The sequence below is a fragment of the Chlamydotis macqueenii genome, chromosome 3, assembly GCF_036417535.1.
Source record: "Chlamydotis macqueenii isolate bChlMac1 chromosome 3, bChlMac1.mat, whole genome shotgun sequence".
In the NCBI taxonomy this organism is placed as follows: domain Eukaryota; kingdom Metazoa; phylum Chordata; class Aves; order Otidiformes; family Otididae; genus Chlamydotis; species Chlamydotis macqueenii.
In genome coordinates this window covers 78,132,540-78,159,414 of record NC_141558.1, presented here as the reverse complement: position 1 = coordinate 78,159,414, position 26,875 = coordinate 78,132,540, and the positions used below count along the sequence as shown (strand labels likewise).

Genomic DNA, 26,875 nt, shown 5'->3' with positions numbered 1-26,875 from the left:
TAGTCCCCTCTCCCCTCCGCCCCCGCCCGCCACGGGAGCCCTGCGGTACGGCGGCGAGGCCGCCGGAGTCGGGGCGGACGGAACTCTGCCGCCGTGCCGCCGGGGCTCTGCCGGCATCCCCGCCCCCTCGGCTAGATCCGGCCGGGCCGGCGCGGAGGGATTCCCGGGGCCTGTGCGGCACCGGGGGAGGGGGAGCGCGGGGAGGCGGGGGGCGGTGTGAGGGGGGGAGGAGGTGCCGGCGCCGCGGCGGCCCGAGGGGGGGGCGGGGAGGGGGCAACATGGCGGCTCCGTGTTAACTTTCCCCCCTCAGCAGCCCGCGCTGCCGCCGCTCTCCCCCGCTCCCCCTCCCGCTCCAAGCCCTGACATGCCGGGCATGATGGAGAAGGGAGCGGAGCTCTTGGGGGGCAAGAGCCGAGCAGCCCCCAATGGCACCAAGAGCAGCAGCCCCTCCAACGGGCACTACTCGGAGCCGGAGAGCGGCGGCGGTGACAGTGGCGACGAGCACGGTGCGAGCCTGGGGCCGGCCCCGGGCCGCCCCGCCAGCGGGGGGAGGGGGGTGGCGGAGGCGGCAGCGGGAGGGGCGGCCGAGCCGAGCCGCCTCCCTCCTCCCCTGCACCGGTGTTGGGGCGGCGCGGCCGCCGCCGTTGCTCCTGCGCCTGTACTGCGGCGGGCCGGGCCGCGGCCATGGCGGGGAAGATCGGGGGGGCGGGGGGGAGGTGCGCGGGAGCGCGCGGCGCGGCCCCGCGGCTGCCAGGCGGCCCCGCGGTGCTTAACGATGGGGAGTGTCTCCCGGGAGCCGCCGCCGCCGTCCCCATTGTTCCGCTGAAATAAACTCCCCCCTGCCCCCTCCCCGGCGGTCGCCGGGGCTTAATCCGCGGCGGCAGCAGCAGCAGCGGCGGCGGCGGCGGGAGGGGTGGCGGGGAGGGGTGGCGGGGAGGGGAGGTGGCTTATTCCTCACGGCCGCGGCGAGGCGGCGGGGGCTCCCGGGCGGTGCGTCCGCCCGCCCGCCCTCCCGGGGACACCCAAGCCGTTAATTTCTCTTCTCCCCCTCCCTCCCTCCCCCACCATCCCGTTTTGCGTTGCAGATGTAGGAATGAGGGTCGGAGCGGAATACCAGGCGCGCATTCCTGACTTCGAGCCCGGTAAATCGCTTTTCGGCTGTAACCTGACATCTGGCCGCCGCCGCTCCCGAGGCGGGAGGGATGGGTTTGGCGCTGGGGCTGGGCTCGGCGCTCTCCCGGCGGCGGCGGGGTTGTGTTTATTTGGCTTTTGAGCCTTTGTGTTGGCGGTCGGGTGTCGGCGGCGGGAGGCTGGCGGGGACAGCGTATGCTCTCTGGGCACCCGGGGATGGGGGGGACGGAGGGGGGGCATCGGGGTGGGAAATTTTCACTTCGTTATCAAAGGTTGGGTGCCTCTTTTTTTTTTTTTTTTTTTTTTTTTCCTCTCTCCTTAAACCATAACGCATATAATACAGACCAAGGTGATTTAAAAATGCTGGCGGAGGGGTGATGGATGTTCTCGGGCCGGAGTGGGAAGCGATGCGCCTGCCGGAAGCGCAGCAGACCTGGCTGCGTGCTGGAGGCGCTGGCTGGAAGATGCGCTCGGTGGGGGACCCCTGCCCCCGGGTCTCTGTGCTGTGGTAGCCTCGCTAGCCCCGCTGCTCCCGGCTGAGCTGCTCTCCGCCTTCCTCACAACCTCCCCTCACCCCCCCAGCCCCGCCCCGAGGAATACTGGGTACGCTCGCATAGCCTGGTGCTCGGTTTTAGGGAGTTAAATGCTAGAATGCTATCTTGCGTTACTACAGTGAGCAGTGAGACCGTAGGAGCGTTTATCAGTTTTGCTGTAGTGGTCAGATGAAGCCTATCTACTTTCCTGTTCTCCAAACAGGCTCCATTGGTGTCAGATGATTTCCTACCGGAAGAGGATTGGGCCAGAGCTTCTCACATAGTGCCTGCTAAAGCTGGAGCGAGCCCCTCTTGATGGGCGCAAGTCCCCACAGGCCAAAGAAAAGGCCGGGGGAAAGAAAGGGGGAGGGTGGGATTAAATGGATGCATGATCGTGGCATAAGGGAATGCCTTTCCCCTAGAAAGGAGCACGTAGTCTAGGTCTCTTTGTTAATACAACTAACCGTTTACACCCTTTATTTTTACATTGCCTACATAAAAATAAACGTAAATAAAAATGATCGTTTCTAATGTTCAGCCTGGGCTTGTTTTTCCTACAGGCTGCTTAAATTAGAAAAACACATAGTGTTTGTTTTTCTTTTGATTAAAATAAGTCTTCACCCCTGTAGGACATTGAGGTTCTGTGGTTTCAGTTTTGTAAACTACATATGCAATAGTGTTGTAACTGTGTTTGTAACTACAGAACTAATTTGATGCTCTCTTATAACCAGACTTTTTAGTGGTCCTAAGTGTTCTTAGGGGGCTGAGTTCAACTGATGCTCCTTTCCCTAATAACTGGGATTAATATATACTCCTTTACTTATCAATTTCCTTAATTATGGGAATTTTTCTTTAATAGGCCTTGTGTAAGAGGCAGAATATATAGTATTGTTCTTCTTAGTCTGTATATTTTGATTCCTAGGGCAAGAAGATGTAACTTTTTTTGGAACACCTGAGTATTTTATAAAATAATTTAAAAAAAAATCCATAAAGTGTAAAAGAACAATACATACTTAAGCATGTTAGCAGATTGCTTGTCTGAGATCTTGGCAAGATCTCATGCTTTCATTTGTTTTGTTGCTGGTTTGTTTTGTGGTTTTTTTTTTTTTTTTCCTTCTGATGAATCTTGAGGCATCACTTCCATAGAGATGGAAGTAATGCTGCTGGACGAAGAGCTGTGCTCTTGTCATAGCCACACTTAGATTGTTCAGTGTTTTGTATCAAATGATGTAACGAATGCTCCATCATACTTCTAGGGTTGCATATATGGACATAGACACTATCTCTAATTTACCAGCTGTAATGCTGTTTCTTCTTGGAGTTGTTTTAATGCTTTTTTTTTTTTTTGAGGGTTTTCCAGACACATTAGAATGTGTGTGTATTTGCAGTACTTTTGAGCACTGTTTTTTTAACCCCCTGAAAATAAATATGTAGGAGAAGGGAATCAGTGATGGATGAAACTAGATAGAAGTCTAAGATACAAGGTCAGCCCTCTGGTACACACAGAGAATACTAGAATGAGTAGAATAAGCACCAGTTCTTCGGCCTCACTTAGCCTGCATTTGAAAATACTCATAAGCAATGCTCTATGACAATGCGCTGAGGAACAAAACCTTCATGATTAAAGTTGTGATGGTAATGAAGACTATTTTTTTTAACTTGAGTTCATGTATAAATTATAAGAAATTATTTAAGGAAAAAGTGAGTCAACTATTTGTCAGTGTCTCTTGGAAGTAGTGGATTGTGGTTGGAAGTAACAATTAGGAGAAGTCTGTTTAAATGTACTCATTCTTACCCCTTCCCCACCATAACCTTTTTACAAGCAAGCAGATAGAGCTGTAAGGGAGATAGCATTTTTAGTTGTCACCAGATAGTACTGCGATGAGATGAATTTTCTCACTGCTAAGTCTCCTTACCTGATTTACTAAGCTAATAAACCATCTCCTGCACTCCATATTTTGTCTCGTCCTGCTGGTTTTCCTACAGCACTTTATGTTCTTGAGGTGGAATTTATTCTGCTTCTACTTTCTAACCCATCTATAGATGTAGCAGGATGTTACAAAGCTGATATGCTCATGTTGTGGGCCCTTTGCGTTCTCGTGGAAAGCATAGTGGAGAATGCCATCACTGGAGATGCACCATACTATTATGTCATCCACACATGGGATGACTGCTAGAGAAGTTTTATTTTACTCTGATTTGGACTTCTCAAAGGCTTTACTATGAATTTTACTTCATGCTGAAATACTTATTTCCCATTTACTCTCTTCTCGGAGCTGTGGAGGCCTGTCAAGAAGAACGTTTTATACCTTTTAAGGTATAAAATTTCTGTGTACGTCCTTACAACTTTTCTCCATCTAGTCTTCCAATAGGAAAATAGGCTTTCTTAAATTGAAATTATTAAATCATGTGGGGAAGTATAAAACATTTTCCATTTATTCCATGCCATCTGCCCTCATATTCCCTGATTTTTTAAAATTTATTTGATATTTACTTATTTATTTTTAAGATTTCCAGTCCTTTATTTTAGAAATTAAGTTCTTCCTCCTGTTAGTTTCTGTGGTTCTGTTCCTACTCTCAAAGCTTAGTCTTAAGCAGAGCATGGTACTTTGCATGCTGGAAAACAATATACTTTTAAATTGCCATTCTGCCCCCATGCTGCCGTTAAGTCTTGTCTCCTTCCAGATTTTCATTTTATTCTGAGTACTTAGTCATGTACAGAACAGCATCTTCTGCCTGTACCTAACTGCTAAGGCTAAGCTGAAATTTAGAAAGTGTCAGTTTGCTGCTACAGTTTCTCTATTCTGAAAGCAGTTGAGAGTGCCTGTGGGTCATCTTCAGCTAATCACTTTTTCTAGGTGGTGTCAGCAGAGGAGCGCAGCAGTTCAAGTACAGAAACCTTTTCCTGAGTAGCTTGAATGTGGGGTTTGGCCAGGGGGAAACTTGTTATATTTGAGCTGTAGCTCATGATCTTCCTCTTCATTCCTGGCTTAAAACTACGCTCCTCTACCATGCTTTGGTTAACATGTTGCCTGGTATTTCCAGCCACTGTCCGTAGTAAGAATAGATCTTGCAGAAAAAGATGCATGTTGCCTTTGAGATACAACACAGCCTTTTAGGGAGGTGAGTGCTGCTCAGTTGAATACGTGAGGCGCAAAGAACAAGAAGCAGTTCTCATAAAGGTAGATCATGGTCCTGCATATGGAGATGGACGGATCCTTGTACTGTAGCTATGGACATCCTGGGTTGAGGACAGGGTACCTTTCTTCAAGCACAGACCTACCTGTATGCACCCCATCCTTCCTTTGTCATTGCTTTCCTTTTGGCAGTGTGAAGGTACCATCCAATTCCTGCTGGAGAAACAGCACTCCTTCATAAAGGGGTGTTCTGGTAGGAGCTGCTTGTTAGTCACGTGAAGGTGGAACCTCAATAGGGGAGTGTCACCACATACATGGTCATCTGTAGGTGCAAATGATAGGACTCTGAAACTTAAGTTTTTTCACTTTAATACTTGAGTATTTGATAGATGATAATATCCATGATACCTGTTTGCTTGCAGGTATATGTTTGGGGTTTTTTTAATGAAAATCTGAGAGGATACTTGTGTTAAGTTTATGTATTTCTTGCTTACAACCTGAAATTCTGATGCATTCTCTAGTAATCATGTTTTCTCCTCATCCCTTAGAGTGCAGTACAGGGTAGTTATCGTTTACTTTTGATAAAAACTGAGTGGACAAGAGAAATGTTGTGTCTGTAATGTGTTTGCATTACTTTTCATGAAATATTGCAATCCTAATGACTAAAAAGGGCATGCTTTTTTGTACTAAGGTAGAATGCTGTATTAAGGAATTTATTCTTATATACCAAAACCCTCTCAGAGTTTAGTACTGCTTATGCCTAAACTGGTGCTTTAGGAATGTATGTGCATTTTTAACTTGTTACAGAATTTATAGTGTATTTAGGTTATCTGTCTTACACATCTCATTCTGGAAGATGCATGGGTTCTTTTAGTTTTTCTAATTAACTGTTTTTCAAGTCACAGTCATAATGAATCTAAAGATTGCAAAGATAATAGCAAATGCAAAACGCTGCCAAACTACAGAGGGAAGAGCAACAAAACATAGTACATAATTAGAAAGCACTAAGTTGTTCTCTTTTCCAAAGCATAGTTTTCCTTTGGTTTGTTTCCTTCAACAAGATGCAGAACCTAAATAGAAAGAGTGGAAGCTTAAAATGGAGTGAGAAGTTATTTTTTTCACTGAATAAGAAAAAAAGCTGTGTCCTTCCTCAAGAAGGATGCAAGGAAAGTTCCTCTGAGGGTGATTTCTCAAGGAATTCATACTGACACAAGTGTAAATGTTCCAGTTATTGAGCAACGTCTTAGCAAGATGAACTGTTGTAAACAAATAGATTGTGAAAGGCTTTATGTAGTGGCATACATTTGTAAAATATTAATGAAAAGTAACTATTAGTTAAGGCTTTTTCCGTATTGGGGAATTTCCTTTTCTTTCACAGGGTATTTTAAAAATCAAAGACTGTGATTTACTGCTTTGTACAAAGTTGCATCAGTATTGCAAAAATTGCTCTGTCCTCCTGATAGGGTAGGTAACTTGAACTGCTTCCCTTGCTACATTGAGGTGGACATGAAGCACAAACAAAAAAACTAAAAAAAAAATCTCCACTGCCTGAAAAAACCAACCAAACAGAAAAAACTGACTTTTACACCCAACTGCTTTCTACAGCTACACAATTTGGTTGACTATGAATATCAAAATTACATAGCTGTGAAAATCAAAACTAGAGAGAGATGAAACAATTGTTTCTGGCATAGTTGCTAGTATAGTTCCTTGTTGAAAGGATCAGGGATGATGACTGTATTCTGCTCCTCTTTTTTGTTTGTTTGTTTTCCAGAGGCCTAACTTAACACAGTAAATCCTGATACTCCTATGATAGTGATAAGTGTTAGAGTGCTAATAGACAATAATAAGTTCTGGAGGACTGTTCCAACACCTTTAGGTTTTGCATCCATGCCAACTTTAGCAATGTGCATTAATGCTCTAATTGTGGTAACCAGAATCTTGTCTGATATCCAGTTATGATTGAACCTCATAAGAGTAGTGTTCAAATTCAGCCATTCAATGTCTTAAGGGAAAAATGTGGCATTAACTTTTTTTTTTCCCCCCCCCTACCTTTAGTAATTGGGCTGGGCTTCTTAGTATGGTTGACTTTTATTTACTGTCCAGTGAACAGTTGTTCTCTAGATCACATTTATAAATACTAAGACTTACTTGTTTTCTTACAGGTGCCACAAAATACACTGATAAAGATAATGGAGGGATGCTTGTATGGTCTCCATATCATAATATTCCAGATGCCAAGTGTAAGTTCTTCCCTGTTTAGGAATTTAGATGCTTAAGTTTAACTAAATAATTACTTCTGGTGTGCATGTTTGCTCTTTTACACACAGTGAAATTGCAAATAAGTAAATTCAACACAAAGCTTCTCTTTTTGTTTGTTTGTGTTTGTTTGTTTGGTTTTGTTTTTTCATAGAGAATTTCAGGGAAAGATCACCTTGTCTTATTTTAATAGTTAAGTCTTTGTTTCAAGTCAGACTGCCTCTGTTGCATCATCGTCAGTGTCTGTGAAACCTTTGGTTATTAATAAAAGAATAGAACACCTAAACATGAGGAACTTGCTGCTCTAAACTTCTAGGAGAAGGAGTTGCAGTGGATAAACTCAGAAAAGATGTGTTGAGGCGTACTTCAAGGGGAATGACGAGTTCTGTGTCACCTTTATAGCAGAATTAAATGTACTAAAGAATAATTCTCACTTTGCTTTGTTACAGTGGATGAATATATAGCAATAGCAAAGGAAAAACATGGATACAATGTGGAACAGGTAAGTGCTATGAAATTAGAGTGCTTATTTAAAGGATTTTTTAATATAAAAGTGTAACACAACTCTTTCTTTTTTTTTTTTTTTTTTTCCCCTTGGTTACCATTAATTAACGCTGTTTCTCTTCAGGCACGGCAGCAAACACTGCAGTTAAATGGATCTGCATACAGTTGTGGTCTGGATTCTCTGCAAAAGATTGAGCTCTTTGTTTTCATGACATGCTCAGCTTGTAATGTGCACTTTTGAAAGGTTTGGTATGTTTCTTGATACACTGGGCATGTCATGCAATTGCGTGTGTATATTTAGCTAAAGAATTTCTTAGGAAAGCAACTTACACATTTATTGTTTCATTTTAGAATTAAAGTATGGTACAATTTTGAACCATTAAGTGCCATAGGGACAGCACTGGAAAGGTTTCTCGCTTTTTTTTTTTTTTTTTTTTTTTTTTTTTTAAAGAGGCAAACCAACTTTAAGTGAGTGTTTTTTTCAGAGGCAGGAAAACAGAAACAAATTCTAGGTTTGAGAGTAACAAACAAGTTCACTTTTTTTTTTTTTAAATAACCTTTAGTCACCATCCTGTAAAAAGTACAGGATAAAACTCTACTGGTCTGCACTTGGTTTTGTTGCAATTTTCTTCATAAATTAACCAATTTATGTAAAAGTGAGATTACCTATTGCAAAAATATATTTGGTATACACATGGAAACAAGTTGTATGATCAAGTTTTGGAGGATGGAAGCTCATAATAGGAAAGACTTGCTAGTCAACTGCTGTCTGAAAAAGAAACTGCCAATGTTATGATGTCAGAATACTTGCAGTTTGGTGATGTTTGTGTATGGCTTGGCTTTTGTTAGGGAAGAGAAGGAACTGAGGGATCTCAAAATAAGTCTACAAAAAAGACTAATTTTCAAAACAACTTCTGATACAAAGCATTTTTAGATTGTTCAGTGGAACATAAACTGTCTTTGCAAGAGGTGCTTGTCACTTGCCATTTTAACAAGAAAGAGGTTTGCTATGTCCAGGGTATTAGAAGATGTGATCAGGGGTTTGGAGAGCTGATGAACAACTACTGGTCGTGTCTGCACTCTGTGGTTGAAACTGAGTGGATTACATTTCCCAATTCCCATGCCAGATTTGGCATCAAATCCATCACTGATTCTCTGGCAGAAACTCTAATCAGCGTACAATTCTTTAAGAATATTGAGAAATGAAATTGTGTAAGAAAATATATTTAAATTTCAATTCTTCTTAGGTGCACATGACATGGAAGTGTTATTTGTGGATTGGAGAGCTGTAGAAAGACCACTCTCACTTTTGAACTTTGATACTTCCATTTTGGGGGATCCTCTGGCTGCTGAAAAGTGTTTTTACTTTATTTTTTGAGTGGGCTGGTGATAAAGGCCTGAAGACCTATAAGGAGCTGTGTAGGTGATACATCCTTGTAAAGAAAGCAAGCAGATCAGATTTGAACCTATCAACCTAGTTCATGCTAGTTCAGACTTACTGCTGCCATGCCAACCTTAAATTGTCTAGCTTTCATAGTTTTAATAAAGTACAGGTGTGCCCACTCTTCATATTGTCTCCAAAGCTAATTTTGTAACCTATAGTACATAGCCAATAAAATTGTAAATACATTTTGAGAAGGGGCTCTGATAGTCAAATTTGACTTTACATTAATAAATTGCATTTTTTTTAGTTTAATTTGTCTCAACATTTTTGAAAATTGACTAAATCCAAAAAGGGACTATTTCTTTTCAAAGGCTCTCGGAATGTTGTTCTGGCATAAACACAATATTGAGAAGTCCCTTGCGGATCTCCCTAACTTCACTCCTTTCCCTGATGAATGGACAGTTGAAGATAAAGTCCTATTTGAACAAGCATTTAGCTTCCATGGAAAGAGCTTTCACAGGATCCAGCAAATGGTAAAGTAATACTTTAATCAGAAGCATTAAACAGTTCAAATACACTAAGAACAAAGGCTCCCATTGGGCTAAAACTTCACATTGATTTCTGTGTAAAAGCTTCAGGAACAACCTTGAATAGAACATTTGAGTTAACTTTGTCAAGTCTTTTGGACCTATGACTTTTTCACTCTAATAGAGAAAGCCTTTCCCTCCTCCTCATTTTTAAAAAATCTATAGGAAATACATCCCTCCTTTCCATCTCATCCATGCATTTAAGATATTTAAGTAAAGGTGCTTGTAAATAGAGCAGAATTATAATCTTGAGTGGAATTTTAATTTTTAAAAGTGTTAATATGTTAATGAATTCTTCTAGCTTCCAGACAAGACTATTGCAAGCCTTGTAAAATATTACTATTCTTGGAAAAAAACACGCTCTAGGACAAGTTTGATGGATCGGCAGGCTCGAAAACTAGCTAATAGAAATAATCAAGGTGACAGGTAAGTGTGAACCATGTTTTTAGGTTTGAGCATCTTTGGTGATGCCTCTGCTTTTAGCAAGGGGTTTGGTATCTGTGCTTTAAGAACTATAGCATTCCAGTCTATGTGAGTTGTGATAACACTTGAGTGCTTTAATGGATAACTGTAAAACCAAGGATTTTAAAAAACTGAAGTCTGGGGGTATGCTTTAGAATAATGCTTTATTTGAGAATTCTAACCTTATATTACTGTTTGAGGAGGAGAGTGTTTTTGTGGGTGTGGGGGATTTCTGGCTGGGTTTGGGAGTTTTTTTTGTTGTGTTTTTTTTTTGTTGTTGTTGGGTTTTTTTTTTTGGATTTTTTTTAACTAGAATGGAATTAAAACTGAAAGATCAACCGCTGTAAAGAGCTGTAGCAATTAGAATGTCCAGGTACTGTTTTGTAACAAAGCTTTAGATAAATATAAATCTTATTTTAGGAGACTTGGAACTGTTATCAGTCAAAGAGAATTAAACTAAATAGTTCTAAATTGTCTTGGATAGATAGAAGGGAATGACGTTTGCCCTAGTTACTATGAAATTAAAATTATATTGTAGTTAGTATACTTGAGTATTAACTTGCACTTTTAAAAAAGTTATTTAATATGTTGAATGTGTAAGTAACATAATGGTGTTTATATTGGCAAGTATGATTTTACATCTACAGAAAATTGTTTTTTTACACTAATTTATTTAGAAATTATGTTGTGTAAGTGACTGGATTGGACTCTGCTTAATTAACTGTTACCTTTTCAACCGTTTCTCTTTGGTCTAATTCAGCAGATTTCATTCCCCACCCCTGCAAATTGCTAGATCTTGAGCACTTGGGTGAAATAGCAGTCCTGTGTTTTCCCATCTTGTATTGTCCCCTTTTGCTCCCCACAGGCTTCAACAAGGGTTTATTCATACACCTGATGCAGTGCTTTGAGACTTGATCTATTAAAACTAACATGGCAAATTTAAAGGTTGTTTCTGGCCTTGGCATAGTTGGCCATGTAAGCGCTCATGCTCGCACAAGTGGTTGAATTGAAGAAAGGTGATACAAAAAATTTTGTCAGCAGTACTAGCACTGCTTAAAGTAATTTCGAAACTACTGTTTACGATTGCTTATTTATCATAATAATTATTAGAATTTATTAAAGGAAATATGTTTGTAACAACTCTCTTGAAAACAACAAATAACTTTGAGATGCCATATACTTGGAGTAGATGTTTTACAGTAGATAACTCTCTCTTACCCTTATTTATATTTGGGGTTAAAAAATAGAAAAAATTATCAACTTCTTATCATCTGTTCTCAGTGATGATGATGTGGAAGAAGCTCATCCAATGGATGGAAATGATAGTGATTACGATCCAAAAAAAGAAGCCAAAAAGGAGGTAACAGATAGCTTAACGGTGAATCTCAGTTTGTTTGTTTTCTGTGAATGTGTTACTGTGAAGTAAAGACTTGTAGTAAAGAGATTTAGCTTGCAGCCTGCTGCATTCACAGGGATTTTAGGTGATCGAGGTCTTGACAGCTTCTGATTCGGACAAAATTTTATCGCATATTTTTTTGCCGTTCTGTGAACATAAATGCATCTCATTACCTTCACTATCTCCTGAGACATCTTCACATGGTATAGGAGATGCATGCTATCACTACCTGGTAAAACAACTTTCCTCCTACTTCTGTCTTGTTAATATGTTTACAGTTTTACTGGTTGTGAATTATTCAAAACTAAATGTTTTGTTTGCATTTTAAAATTAAATTACATTTTTTTCCAAGAATAACTTTTTTGTTCTTTCAAAGCTACAGTGAGATTATGCATTTCAACTAATATGTGGCTTTATTGAGATACTGTCTACTAATAAATGTAGAGAAAAACATTTTTTTCTCCTCTAATGAGCACTTACAGCACTCTTCTATAAAGCTAACAGTGTTTCGGGTATGTTCAGGTTTTGATTTTTGTGAGGGGATCTTTTGGTAAACATTAAGTTATTTATGAACAAGACTAGAAAAACACATTTAAGTATGTAAATGTTTTATTGTTTACTTGATCAATTTAATGCATTTGTGGTTTTCCAAAAATAGTAGAGTTCATCCTTCTTGAGAGCAGAGATAGTGCAAAACTTCAACATTCCCATGAAGTGATATCTAACAAAACTTTACAGTTCTATCAAAAATGATGCTGAGTAAGAGACTGACAGGTTTACATTCCATTCTCGGCTTTGCAGTGACCTCCAATGTATCACTTTATCTAACTGCCTCAGGCAAAAAAAAAAAAAATACTCATTTCTGTGAAAGGGTTTCAGATTTTTTTTTTTTAACGTTCCAGGATATGTTTTTTAGAACTTGAAATGGCACAACACCTATTAATAAACATTTCTACTTTTTATTCTGCTGTTGTAACAATGTTCTTGCAATCTGTTGATTTGAGTTGCTGCCTAAGCCACTTCTAAATAATGGCTATTTTGTTCAATTTAATTTCTTTAGTTATTGTTTGAATCACTACATGCAGTCCAGAATGAAAGTAGTGTGTTCATAGACTCCTCGTAAGAGGATAAATAGGTTTGCAGTTTCTGAAGAACTGTTTAGATCTACATAAGATAACTTTGTGATCTAGTATTTCTGGTAGGATTTGTGTACTTTTGCTTGTTAGGCAAAATATAAACTGAGTAGGATACTTTAATGTGCAGAGCAATGGAAACTTTGTTACCAGAGAAAACTAAAACAAGCCAAACACTCTATTTTGGCAAGACAAAAGCTCGAGAGATATTTTCACTTTAAATTCAGATTGAACAGACAGGAACTGCAATTTCATACTGAAAGAGCAATGCAGAGCCAAAAAAAAAACCAGTATAAATGGGCCAGAAGTCAATGTAACCATGGGTTTTTTAGATATCAAAGATGTAAGGACATATCAACTTTCCAAGGAACAGCAAATATCTTAAGTGCTTTTAAGATAGTTGTCTATGAAGTCTGTGCACTGGATTAAGATATTGCATTAGCTGGGAAGAGGATGTGGCAAAAGAGAGAGTTGGGGCTGTTCAGCCTGGAGAAGAGAAGACTCCGGGGAGACCTGATAGCGGCCTTCCAGTACCTCAAGGGGGCCTACAAGAAAGTTGGGGAGAGGCTGTTTAGTAGGGCCTGTTGCGATAGGACAAGGAGTAATGGTTTTAAAATAGTGGGGGGTAGATTTAGATTGGAAATTTGTAAAAAATTTTTTACAATGCGAGTTATAGACCACTGGAACAGGTTGCCCAGAAAGGTGGTGGAAGCCCCGTCCCTGGAAACGTTCAAGGCCAGGCTGGATGAGGCTCTGAGCAACCTGATCTGGTTGGAGATGTCCCTGCTCCTTGCAGGGGGGTTGGACTAGATGACCTTTGAAGGTCCCTTCCAACCCTAACCATTCTATGATTCTACGAAAAGGTCAAGCGCAGTAGAGCAAAATACTGACTGCTGATCTGAACTGAAGCTACAGAACATAACAATAATGGCTGCTGCAATTTGTTGTCTCTTCAGTGTGGTCAGATGACCACCTCCTCTTAACCTGTATAGATGCCAGCAGGAAGGAGCAGTAGGGAGCTGCTTGAAGTAGCAAAGCACCTGAATCCCATCTCTGTTCTGGTACTTAGCATTGTTTTGAATTGTAAAATCCTTGGAGGGAAAGTAATTTTTGCTTCTCTACTCCTGGTCTGTAGGGAACCTACCTGATTGCTCTGTGGGAGTCACATACATGCAGACTAGCTGTTGTGCAGCAGTGCCTATTGAAGACAAAGCTGAAATTTTTAGGTGTCCAAACTTCAAAACAGCAATTACAAAGATTGCATCTCCCCTTTGCTATCCCTTTCTGCTTCAAAAAAGCAAACAGCAAAGGCTTAAATTTGCTAAATTACATAGATTTTTTTTTTTTTTTTTAATAATGACCACAAAAGTAAATTGATTCTCTCTTCCAAATCTCCAATCCGTCCCAAAGCAAACAGTGCTATCTCTTTCCTCATTAAGAGTGTTTGCAGCAGGGAGAAGTGTTGTCTTGCATTCTTGCCTGTCCTAGTTGATTTTCGCTCATTTTCCTCCTCCAGTATTCACCTGAACTCTTCGTATCTGACCAGAAATAAATGTGTAAATTCACTGATGACTTGGTTTAAACATGTAATATATATATTCCTTATCTTCTACTTAGATCAGAGGGCCTTATTTTTTGCTCTCTTTCACAGTATTCAGACTGTGATTTCGATACCATTTATTGTTTTTTCAGCTTTATTAAAAAAAAAAAGTTTTGAAAATTAGTCTTTCTAAGACTAGTGCAGGCTTATCCAGCAAATGACTGGTATGCTCCATCAGCTCATCTGCAAGACTTAGTTTGGATAGTATATGCAGAGGAGGATGTTAGCTTTAGTTTTCTTGGTCAAATAAATACAATGCTATGTGATACTTTATTAAAGACTGAAGTTGTATATAAGATACTGTTATTCTTTAATGATTTGTTTCTTGTAAATTAAAGGGCAATAATGAGCAGCCTGTTCAGACCAGCAAAATAGGTCTGGGTAGAAGAGAGTATCAGAGCTTGCAGCATCGCCACCATTCTCAGCGTTCCAAATGCCGTCCACCAAAAGGCATGTACCTGACCCAGGAAGATGTGATAGCTGTTTCCTGTAGTCCCAATGCAGCCAACACAATTCTTAGACAGCTGGATATGGAACTAATCTCATTAAAGCGACAGGTACCATGGGTTATTGGTCTTGTTTTGTTTTCATCTCAGATTGTTCTGATTGTAATGATTTTGAAGATTATCTGTGAAGATTCTGAAACTTCTTTAATGTGAGTCTTCCTAATTTTGTTCCACAGTTATCACCAGAAATGCTGGACACTAGCTGACTAGCTATTCTTTGGTTTTGGTTGTTTTGTTTTTTTTTTTTATGTTCATCTGCTCTTGTGGATAACATGAAACAAGATGACATCCTTTAAAAAAGAAAGGAGGGGGGCGGAGTATGGCATGAAAACTATGTTACAGATCTGGGGACAGGAGAAAACTGAAGTCATGTTTGATTTGGTTTTTTTTTTTTTAACTTTGTTAAAAGTATTTGTGTGACAAGTGAGAATAAGACCAATGAAGCGGTGGAAGTTACATTTGTTATGCTTAGAATTGTAGCTGTTTTTCTCGATGTCCTTCCCCGTACACACTGAAATTATGGGGGGAGGGAAATCATGGGCCTAGTTATTTCTCTGTTTGAATTGATGAGCTCTCTACTTATTATTAAATTCAGAAAAGCTTTGTAGTCTTCACCTTTAAGAGGACAATTGCCTGCATCCTTTGCATGAAGAAGTTAACTTGGCACTTAAAACATAGAATTTATTCAGTTTCTAAGGGTACAGCAGTATGTGCATGCTTGCTTTCTAGGAGCGATGGGGCTACAAAGTCAAGGCTTATCTCCTGGAATGTCTGCCTTCTTATAGGTGGCTAAGAGCTGCCATGTTGCAAAATCATGGAGTGAATAAAGAGATTTGTGGGGGTTTTGCTCCCTTGTATTCTTTTACAGGAGAAATATGCTTCTTTCTGTCACAGCAGGACTCTGGGGCTAAATAGAGTAGGTGGGTTTCATTCTTTAGCCTAAGTGTAGGTGAGTTACAGCCTTGAGGTTGTGTTTCTCTTTTTTTCTTGCAGTGATCTCAGAGATGCAGCCTTTGGAATCTCCCACTGAGTTGTCTGCTTTTGTGTCCATACTTAAAGAACACTTGTAATAGCTGTGCACCATAGTATGCAAAACTATTTTCTTACCTATGTTACATTATGTGCCTCACTGTCGGATTTAAATGGTTAATAGATATGTATGTGTACAATTTGGAAGTTCTCACCTTTTTATAGACTTAAGATACTTCTATTTAAACATTTAAAATCATTTCAAGAATCACTCTTAAAGGAAATTGTGATGATATAAGGTCAATAAAAAGCAGTCTGTCAGAAGGAACTAACATCTCATAAATATTTTTTTTCCAAAGTGCTTTTTGGAGAAAGAAGAAGTTAATATAAACAGTACATCTCGCTTAGATTTCTAAGAACCAAGTTTTCTGTCTAGAATATTCTGCATTCTTCTTCAAGAACGTATGCATCATCATCAAAACTTGCTTGTTCTGTCCTACTTTTAATATTCCTGCAGACAAACTGTTCTTTTGAAAGACTGGCTTAATATTTTTTCTCTGTAGTAAACTGTGCTGTATTTTTTAATTGGTTTTTTTTTGTTTGGTTTGGTTTGGTTTTTTTTTTTTACTTAAACAGTTGAAAGTAGTGAAGCCTTAAACCATAATATTTCTCTTTCTAACTTAGGAGGTACACTTGTGGCAATCCTAGTGAAGATATATGTGTAAAGTGACCAACTTTCTTTGTGGAGCTGATTAACTTTGTTGTTTTTGACCAAGGTTCAAAATGCTAAGCAAGTAAACAGTGCACTTAAACAGAAAATGGAAGGCGGGATTGAAGAATTCAAACCTCCTGAGGTAAATCAGAATAAATATTAGAACTTGTGGCCTTGCACTTATATTAGTGGGAAGCTACAGAAGTGTGGTTTGCATTTCAGCAGCCCCTTAAACAGGATCCATTGAATTACATGCAGGGGTGAGTCTATCGGACTTTTTTACAAGAAATTAGTGGTAGGCTTTTTTTATGGCAACTGGCTGAATAAAGAAGCAAAAGAAACTGAAATGTCGTGTCTGTTCATGACAATAGGGAGCTGAAATTGAGCCCTGATGTATGGGACTTTTTCTGATTAAAAGTAGTTAGCGTAGATTGCTAGCAGCAAATTCTATGTTCTGTGTGAAAACTTGACTATATATACATTTGGGCATCTGAAGTGAATGATTTATTACTACTGAAGTTCTCTTTTTGCTTGTTTTAAAGGTTTGGATATGAAATGTAACGCAAATGCAAAACACTCCAGAAACCAAGTCCTAATAGTTTAGATAAATGTAACTATAAATTCAAATCCTGTCTGCATAAAGATCATTAGCCTGTGCATAAGTTATGATATAGCTGGTACTAAGAACTGCAATAAAACAGAGGAAAAACTTGGTGTAGTTCTAAGTTCAAATCCTTTAAATGATGCTGCTTATTCATGAAAGCAATCTTAAAATATAAGTTTATGGCTTATAAGCAAGAGATTTTTACCTGTGTTACAAAATGTAGCGCAAATAAAACACATTCTGATGCTCAGATGTTTTGCAGCTGTTGAAACATTTTAATGATCTTTGTGCCATTTTTCTAATTTTAATAGTCTAATCAGAAAATCAATGCCCGTTGGACCACAGAAGAGCAGCTTCTTGCAGTACAAGGTACGTTAATAGTAGTAGCGACTTGAAGTCTGATGCAAAGAATTTGAAGAGCTACTCAGGATTATGTTTGTATTTCTCTCTAATGAAAAGCTGAACTTTATCTGGTCTTACAAGAAAGCCACTGGGAAAACAGCAAAACTAGTGAGAATATTTAGGACATTCATTCCAGCAATATGACGCTAATCTTTCAGTTACCCATATTAAATCTTAAATAGAAAGCTAAGCTGGGTTTAACAACTGTAGTAGTACCAAAAAGTCCCTTCAATCGTCTTCTAAATCATCTTACATGGATTTCTCTAAAGTGGAAGACTGAAGTAATAGTTGAAGTAATAAAATTGGGAGCAAGCATTTAGTAAGACATCTCTCCGAATTCTTAAAGTAGGAAAGAGCAGAAGTAAAACTGCTTTATGGTTACTTTTATCTGTTCATGAGATAATAAGAGAGAGATGTCTACCCAGTGGAGGTCTTTTAAGAGTCTGAAGCTGTCCGTGGTTACTTGACTAACAGTCTTGGAGAAAAAACAACATTTTCTAGTAGGCTATTGATACAGTTAATTGCAGTTATTTCATTTATATGAGCAAAAACTACTCTTGTCTTGCTTTAACGTGCACTACCTAATTGAGGAACATGCAAGGGCAATATCTGGAGAGCCTAATGCTGTTGTGAAGTCACTATATATTAACTCACTTCTTTTTTTAAAGATAATATAATCAGCTCACTTATACACATTTGCTTTGTTTCTCTGTATTCTTTACCTCCTTTAAAATGAAAGACTGAATTTGAGCATAAAACCTTTAGTTGCATCAGGATGTCAGTATAAAGTTGTTAGGTGTGCTATACCCCTGGTAGTTATTAGCGAGATGACTGAAAATAAAGTTAGGTTTACTTTGAAGTGTGATTAGAAATGCTGGAGAGCATGGTGTGTCTGAAGTCATGCCTCTCAACTTAGATGCCTCAGACTGGGATTTGCATCTCCAAACCGTTTTCTGTCCTAAGTTCATCGTCTCAGTATTGCTAACAAGCTCACTTTCAAAATTTTGTTCCCAAATGCGACTGAAGGAGAGACTAGACTCTTTAATATCAGAGTCTAGTAAGTAGACTGCTTGCTGGAGAAGTGGGGAAAAACCGGGTTCATTGTGCCTGCCATAGCATGAAAGGATTCAAACCATCTTGCATTTTCATAGTTTAGTTGTCAGACCTTTCACTAAAAATCAGTTTGGGAAGCAATAAGAGTGCACTTAGCTTTTGTTAAGCTATGGCACTGTGTGACCTACAAGGTAAATAATAAAACTGGAGCATGGGCAAAAGAGTAAAGTTTGGTGATGATTCCCTGGAGAGGAGTTCTAGTCTTCTGATCTCTTCTCTAGGGAATGTTTAGTGTTTTGTAAAGGTAGTCAGCCTCAATACTTAAGGGTAGGGTGAGAAATCAGGCCTTCTGGAAGAAACCTGTTTTCGTATTGTTTCCTTTTTAGTCTCCTTTTGCCACTGCATAAAATGGAGATGGGAGAGCACCTTAATGCTAGGGACAAAGTGTTGTTCTTATCCCTCCCTTACCTGCTGCCCCAGAGTATAGTCTCCCTCCTGGAGTGAGAGTGCTGTAGATATTAACTTCTTATCCCTCAGGCTAAGGACCCTGATCTCTTGCTGCAAAATAATTGCTTGAGCTGGTAGACTTATGCATGAAGGAGCCACACTGTCTGTTGCCCTGACTCTGTTTTTAAAATAAAGTAGCCATGGTTGCTGTACTAAAAGCTGCCATAATGCGTGTTAGGCTTGAACTTGGAAGTTGACTTGAGTGTGGGGCCACTTAGTTTGTATATTTAAAATAGTTTTATTTAATCAAATGTATTGATACGTTTTGGTATGCACTTTTAATAAAGTTACAGAAATCGTGAGTGTTAAGCAGGTAGGTGGGACTTCTGTAATTTGTTCACTTGAATTCAGTCATTAAATCCTGCCATGGAAATCGTAAAAATAATCTACAGTAATATAATTTTGGTACTGTTTTTCGTAAACATGAAAAAACTCTTGTCATCTGTGAGCTAATCTCAAGAGAATGGCAGTAACTAAAGAGGAGGTAATGAAAAAACCCACCTTAAAATAGAGCTGAGTGTGTAATCTTAAAAGCAGTGTGGCTGCCTGCAGTGGGACTGTGGACTCAGAGTTATGATTTCTGAGCCGATCTTTTGTACTATTATTTATCAGGCTACTGTTGAACTTTGTCTGAATAGTTATAGAATGTAATGGGCCAGTTCATCACTTGAGAGGTTCTTAAGGTGCAAACTTTATTTAGGTATAGAAGTGGATGAGCATGATCATCTTTTCAAACTAAGACCTCAGCCATATGGAAAGTGCAATTGCAAAAAAGTTTTAAGACTTGTTTAAAACAACATTTGAATTGAAAAGCAGTGCATGACTTTCATAGTGTTGCAGTGGAAAACAGCTGGGACAACCGGGATCTAACTCTAGGTAAGGTAGTTGCCAGGAGCACTGTAATCCCATCACAGTGACACTGCAGCTCTCATAGCCCAGAGGCTGCTGTTAACTGTTTCTACCTCGTTGTGGTGCTGTGGTTGCTTTGGACACAGGCTAATGTTTTGTGTGGCTCTTAGAGTTTGATATGCTGCACAACATTAACCAGCATAAACAGCGTCAAACTTGGATTTATGAGTTTCTCCGAGTTAGACATTCAAGATGAAATGTTGTAATAGCACACACATGTTCAAGTACACTTTTGCAACTGGGTAAAGTTTTGAAGAGCTCGAAGGATTCTCATGATCAGGGCTATTTTCAGATGAGCCAGGAGAAAGACATACATACCTGTGAAGTGAGTCATCTTTTTTGAGCTTCATTTTCAGAACCTAATAAAATAATTATTGAATAGGAGATTAAACACTTCAGAAATCATTTGGGTGGTGTTTAGCACGGAATTTTTATAAGGATATGTAAGTAATGTGCACCAGTTTGGAAGGGATGATGGACTGGCATCAACTCTTACAGATATGCCAGCACCTTTCATAAACATGTATTGAACTTCCTCTGTTTCTGGTGCAGCTTAAAAGGATTTTACTACATCACTGTGTAGAAGTCTTCAGTGGTGATGCTAGAGCAGTACTAAGCAACATTCGGAAAATAATCTGAAATAAGTAGTGCTGTGTGTAGCTAAACTAGGGAAATTTTGTTTTCTTTATCTATTTCGTATAAGGTAGGCCCTCAGTGAAGGCAAGATACACTGTTGTCAAGCTGTTTGCTTGGAAATAGGCTTTAAGACCTTATTTTTGACAACTTCAGTTGAAGTTAGCCAACAGGCTCAGTCGTTTTGCAGATTAAGGGGAAGGAAGAACTATAGACAACGAGTAACAGAAAAGGCTGAAATAACTAAACGTCTGACTTGACTTAAGTTTCAAACAAAAATGTGCTTTCTTCTGCTGGGCACTTTGTTAACTTGATTAATTTTACAAGATGTTAGATACATTGCAGTGGACAGTTAATGATCGTTACAAATTAGTAGGCGTGGTACTAATAAGGCAATCAAAGAGTATTAAATCACTGGAGGTAGTGTGCTGTGGGCGCACACAGCTTTTAAGGAGTAGAGCTGATACCCTGTACAACTGATAAAGCACAGAGCCAAATCCCTGCTTTTGCTTTGCCTATATACATGCTGTCCTACATGGGTTTGCTAGGTCCTTTTGTTTTCTTTTCAAGGTTCTTGCAGTCAGGATGCTTTGATTCTTTTGTATGCCCCTGAAAAAATCTTAATGTAGCTGGGCTCTTGACAGTTGAAACATGAGCTTCAGCTACAGAGATTGTTACTATCCTGGAGCTGAACTTGTCTCTTGCATTGCAGTGAGTGTGTGTTACCACATCAGAAGTGCCTATTAATGAAGAAAGTAGAGAAGAGCAGAACAAGCTGAAGGTCATACTCTTCACAATTAAGTTGAAGAGGAACGTAGCTTTGAGATTTGAAACAGCTCTCACTTTCTGAATCCTTTGCTTCACTTTCTGAAGTGAAGCATTAAATCAGGCATGAATTTCTTTTCCTGTAATGAGACAGAGTGCCTGTTCTCTAAGCACTGTAATATGTTCCAAATAAGTTTAGTTATCAGGAGCTTCACAGAAGCAGTCAAATTGTAATTCACTCGTGTATAGCTGAGAGCAAAAAGTGAGTCTTCTGTTTACTCAGCCTGGAATAAAACTCTGTTTTATTTCTTTTAGTCTTCAAACTTTTGAACGCTTGTGATTAAAAATATACTTTGTGCAGCTAAAATCTGTGTTCTAGGGTGCTGGAGAGTTTGAGGATTTTTTTTCTTAAGCAGAAGAGAGGAGGAACTAGACACATATCCTAAATACAACTAAGAGAAAAATCAATAGACTTTATGTTGTGATTCCAATTTTAGGTTAAAAACTATGGAATGTTGTACTCAAGGTTTTTTTTGCGTTATATGCAAATGTAGTTTTAGAACTTTAAAAAGTACATGTTGGGATTTTCTTGTGAAGTGCTTGTAAACAAAAGTGACCTACTGATGTCAGTATGAAAATGAATGAAAAAAACTGATGCAAAGATTTTCTGTCATGGTTATTCTTGCTGGAGGATTTGATCCCGGAGGCTTGTGCTGGGCTGTCTTATAAAAAGACACCAGTAGCTTAATATTTACTTACCTTCCCCAAGGTGGTTGTCCCAAAACCCCAGATTCTTCAACTGAGCTTGAATAGTGAATGAAAGCTTTAGAAAGACTTTGTCAGGTGAATGCTTGCCAGTTCATAGGCTTCATAGCCTCAGCAGAGCACGTCACAAGTGCAGGAATGAGCAGTATATCGTGATTTACGGAACTGTGCCCCTCTGTTCTGCCCTCTGCTTGGTCCAGTAGCTACTGCCCTCTAGCACGCCTGCTGCACAAGCAAAGAACCATCTGCGTAGAGCTGGCACGGAGGGAACCTATAGAAACAGTCAATGTTTGTCACTGGACATTTCTAGTGTTAATACCCTATTTACAGCTATACACACATGCTCGGTCACCCTCCCTCTCCCGTCTTTAACTTCTCTTGGGCTTCCACCCTTATTGCAAGCATACTGATTTTATTTGTCGGAGGCCAGATCTCTGTGGTTTTAGGTTGGGAGGCTTGGTGAGTAAGCCAGGATCTTTAAGAAGACTGGGTAATGACCTTTTAATAAAGTTCTTGATTTGTATGTTGATAGCTGTGCAATTAATTTTTTGTTTGTTTGTTTTAATGGAAATTGAGGCCTTCTCCTAATTGAGATGCCTCCTAATTAGCGAGTCCATGGTTTGCAGGTCCCATAGGTTCTCTCTATAAAAACATCACACGTAGCTGTGTCTGACTGATTCTTCACAGCTATGTTATTTACTTTGCCTTCCAGGTGTCCGAAAATATGGTAAAGATTTTCAAGCTATTGCAGATGTAATTGGCAACAAGACTGTTGGCCAAGTGAAGAACTTCTTTGTAAACTACAGGCGTCGGTTTAACTTAGAGGAGGTATTGCAGGAATGGGAAGCGGAACAAGGAACCCTGGCTTCTAATGGTGATGCTTCTGCTTTAGGGGAGGACACAAAAAATACTTCTAATGTGCCATCAGGAAAGAGCACTGATGAAGAAGATGAGGTGTGTTTTGTGTACCAGAAATAAGTAAGCATGGGTTGAGGAACAGCATTTTATTTAGTGATATAATGTAAGGTTAACTGGTGTGGAGTGGCAAACCGCATTCTAAAGAATGATGATGAGCTTGCATAGAACTTCAGCCAATTCGTTAACCAGCTGGGAGCAGGACTGCACCTTTCATAGTGACGATCACGTTACTGTTTTATTGTTAAAGTACAGTTCTTGTTCTAGAAGAAGACTCTTGCTTCATAAATATTTTTAGTTCTGCTGTCTATAATGTTTTGGTTGGTGATTTCTTTTCAGTAACTTCTCAGTTTTTTGGTTTTGTTTTTTAAATGCTGTTTCCTGTGTAGTGGACAGTGGCAGCCCAACTGCGTCATGCTCTGGCTGGGATGGCTATTCACGCAGTCTTGTCTTTGTCCTTTGTGCAGGCACAAAGCACTCCGGCCACTCAGTGTTTAGGCCCTTCACCTCCAGCACAGGCATCTGCTCCAGCACCTACCGCTCCCATGGCAACTTTAAATCAGCCACCCCCGTTACTTCGTCCAGCGCTTCCTGCTGCTCCTGCTCTCCATCGTCAGCCTCCGCCGCTTCAACAGCAGGCGCGATTTATTCAGCCAAGGCCGACTCTAAATCAGCCTCCCCCACCGCTCATCCGCCCAGCTAATTCCATGCCTCCTCGTCTAAACCCAAGGCCAGTGTTAACCACGGTTAGTGGCCAGCAGCCACCCTCGCTTATTGGAATTCAGACAGAATCTCAGTCCACTCTGCACTGAAGAAATAAAGCAGAATTACGCTAACTCCTACCTTTTAAAAATTGTATCAATGTACTTTTTTTTTTTCTCCAAATAATGAAGAGGAGATAAAAGCAAGCCTTCACAGGTATCAGACCAGTTTTACAGAGGAGCAAGCTGATAACTAGAGATGAAATCACCTGAATGACCACCTGTATAAAAATATTTTTATGTCGAAGACTTGTACAGCAGAACAATGCCTACAATGCAGCCCTCCTCTATATGAAAAACTGTTGAAGGAAGCTAACTTCTTAAGTGAATAAATGCTCAACATACCAAGATTTTGTTTAACTGATTTTTACTCTATTTATTTTATTACAGTTCTTTGTAGTCAAGCATCTAACTACAGGAAAGTAGTTTGGCAAATCTAGGAATAGATAATATTGTAGGAGACTTAAATGTAGCGTTTTTTGTGTGTGTGAATTTTTTTTTTTTTTTCACTTTTTAGTGCAAAAGAAAAAATGGCCTTAGCTTCAGAATTTTTGTCCCTGTTTAGGTAACAGTAGAAGCATTTCATGCACTTGTAAAATGTAGATGTTTCTTCTTTTCATGTTTTTCCCAGAACACTTTTTCTTGTTTAAAAAGGTACTGTCTTATTAAATGCTTCTCTGAAATAGTATTGTGAAGACTCAGTGAGCTGCTGTACCAAACTTACTATGTCTCACATGTGCTCTACTCAATAGAAGTTAACTGAAAACAGGAGTCCAGTTTCCTGCTGCAATATCTCTTGTGGGCTGGGGTGGAGAGAGAGGCAGCAACTTCCACAACCCAGGGGGATGACAGGAGAGGAATCATGTAACAAGAACCATTTATTTAATTTGTTATGCCATTAATTATTCTAATTTAAGTACAGCAGAATTTCATTCCTCTGAGAATGGCTGTCTGCAGTTTGTGTATGTTAGATCATTGATACCTTGCCTAAGAACTCGTGAGGGAAGTATAGAAGCTGATGGTGGTATTAGAATATTGTGGCAGTAGTTACCTGCTGCCAGCCCCGTCTTACTCTTAAATGGTTATCTCTGATTTCTGCTATTTCTGGCAGAGTTGATTAGCTGGGTTAAGGCTATTGTGGGTTTTTTTGTTTTGTTTTATTGACTAAGTAAAATCTGCATTTGGGCATTAATTATTGCTTCCAAATTTAGGAGATTGAAAAGTTTTCTTTCTACTGCATTCTATTTATGCCCGGCAGTGTTTTGAGGGTGTGTTGTTTGGTTTTGTTTTTTGTTTTGTTTTGGGGTTGGTTTTTTTTTTAGTTTTCTTAAAAAAAAAAAAAAGTAGATGCCTCTACCTCCTCCATGTAAACCAGGCTGCAAATTTGAGTAGCACTGTTTGAAACTGTGTGATCTGAATCAAGCTATTGAAAAATATTGCGTTCTTGACTGTGTAATAACATTCATGTTGGCTGCCATACTATTCTAGAAAATTATTTTTGCTTATAGCTTAAATGGTGTTTGAAAATCCTTTTAAATCCATTCTGTTATTAACTAGATTTGCCCTTGACTAAAATTACTTTATTTGAAAATGGAATATGCTCTCCCTAGGCTTTTTCATAGATAAATTGGATGGTCTTACGATCAGTTTAGCAGCTGGCTAAGGTCTTTTGTATGTGCGAAGGGAAGTTCTTATAGCATCAGATCCCATTTCATTTGTAAATCTAGTATTAAAGTTTGATAGTTGTGGCCTGAATTGCAATTAAGGTGTTAACCTTTTTGGTTTAGTTCTTCATTTAAAAATATTTTCAGATCAAACTTGAGAGATTTTCTTTCCAAATAGCTTTCATGGGTGGCTGAGGTCTCGTACAAAAGGTCCCTTTTTACAATTTTTCTTTTGCATCAGCATAGATGCTTAGCCACTACGTGAGCATCAGATGACCTCTTGTCTAAGAAAAGCAGCATTGTAAAACAAGCACAGAGGGATTTCTGGTCACAGAAACTTGTGTTCCAGGAGTCATAAGTGTCCCCTCACCAGCTACACACAAATCGGTCTGCTCTCCAGACATTAAAACCAATACAAAAGCTATCTGGTACATTTTGACATCCTAAGTATCTCAGTTTAATTGTTAGCAGAAGATTTCTTTTCTCTCTCTCTCTCTTTTTTTTTTTTTTTTTTTTTTTTTTGAGTCTCCCAGGTGTGCGTATTGTACCTTTGCTAATTTTGTCTTGTCTCTTGTCAATAGACTTCAGTATGCAGAATGTTGGGTGTTGCGGTACAGTTGGCCACCACCAACTGCTATAAAACTGTTCAGTACGTTGTAATTCCGTTTAATCTTGTTTAAATATTCTGTAAGTGGGCAAAGGTGCTGTATTTGAAGGGGGTGGGAGGGTCAGAGATGGGTAGTATTTCTTAATTTACATACACTGTAGCACACAGTAGGGAACTCCTAGCGCTTGTAGTACTAAATAAGTATGTACATAGCAAAATGTCTTTATTGTGTGCTTTGCAGCATATGTGCATACAGTTTGCACGTCCTGTTTTGGGGGGTAGGGTTTGTTTTAAGCAGTGTTTGCCTGGAGAGTGATAATGCTTGCTGCTTAATCAAAGGATTAAAGTTTCAAAGAAATCTGTGTCTTCTATTTTTATGTACCTTGTAATGGTCTAATATGTTAGGGCCCTTATACTGTGATTCTCTTCTAAATTCATTTATATTTTTTTAAGAATTAGAAATAAAATTATACAATGGTGTTGATTTCAGCGAGGAATTTCTTTTGCCGTATCTAGTCTCCTGTCTTGTAATGTGGTAATGAACTCTGACTTCAAGGTTGACTTAATTTTGTCACTTTAAAAAATGTAAAAATGTTTGCACACTAAAGTTCGGCAGAGAACGTGTATCCTACATTGTTCAAAGCTAATGTAACTACAGCTTTTTGTACAGTTTATTTTAGTTAATAAAGCAAAATGGTACTAAAAATTGACAGATTTTACAAATGCAAGGCATAATCTGAACGACGTGTCTTCTAGGAACAACACTTGCAAAATATGGCTGTACAAGAACTATCAGATTTACTTGTTGCACTTTAAATCAGAATGGGTATGAAGTTAAGCAGGTATTCCTGCGTTAATAAAACAATCAGTAAACGTTGCTCATCATAGTAAGCAGTTTAATTTGTCTTACAGTTGATCGTGAGCAAAAGGAATGATAGTTACTGCTGTCCTTAGGTTTTTGTTCATCTTTATATTGT

The 26,875-nt window shown here is 39.3% G+C and overlaps 1 protein-coding gene across 5 annotated transcripts; it reads left to right on the top strand.

Annotated features, from left to right (window-relative positions):
• Positions 1 to 270: 270 nt before the first annotated feature.
• On the top strand, positions 271 to 26,382 carry RCOR3 (REST corepressor 3). 5 transcript variants are annotated; one of them, XM_086744795.1, is made up of 12 exons: positions 271 to 506; positions 1,086 to 1,142; positions 6,967 to 7,044; positions 7,510 to 7,562; positions 9,320 to 9,481; positions 9,837 to 9,961; positions 11,279 to 11,357; positions 14,465 to 14,683; positions 16,378 to 16,455; positions 17,229 to 17,286; positions 22,664 to 22,905; positions 23,334 to 26,382. In XM_086744795.1, the coding sequence occupies exons 1-12, from the start codon at positions 365 to 367 to the stop codon at positions 23,676 to 23,678; spliced, it is 1,638 nt and encodes a 545-aa protein (XP_086600921.1). In that variant the 5' UTR covers positions 271 to 364; the 3' UTR covers positions 23,679 to 26,382. The 5 variants fall into 5 exon arrangements, with proteins under 5 accessions (XP_086600921.1, XP_086600922.1, XP_086600920.1 ...); XM_086744796.1 differs by having other exon boundaries at positions 11,279 to 11,375; positions 22,844 to 22,905; XM_086744794.1 differs by having other exon boundaries at positions 11,279 to 11,375.
• Positions 26,383 to 26,875: the final 493 nt, after the last annotated feature.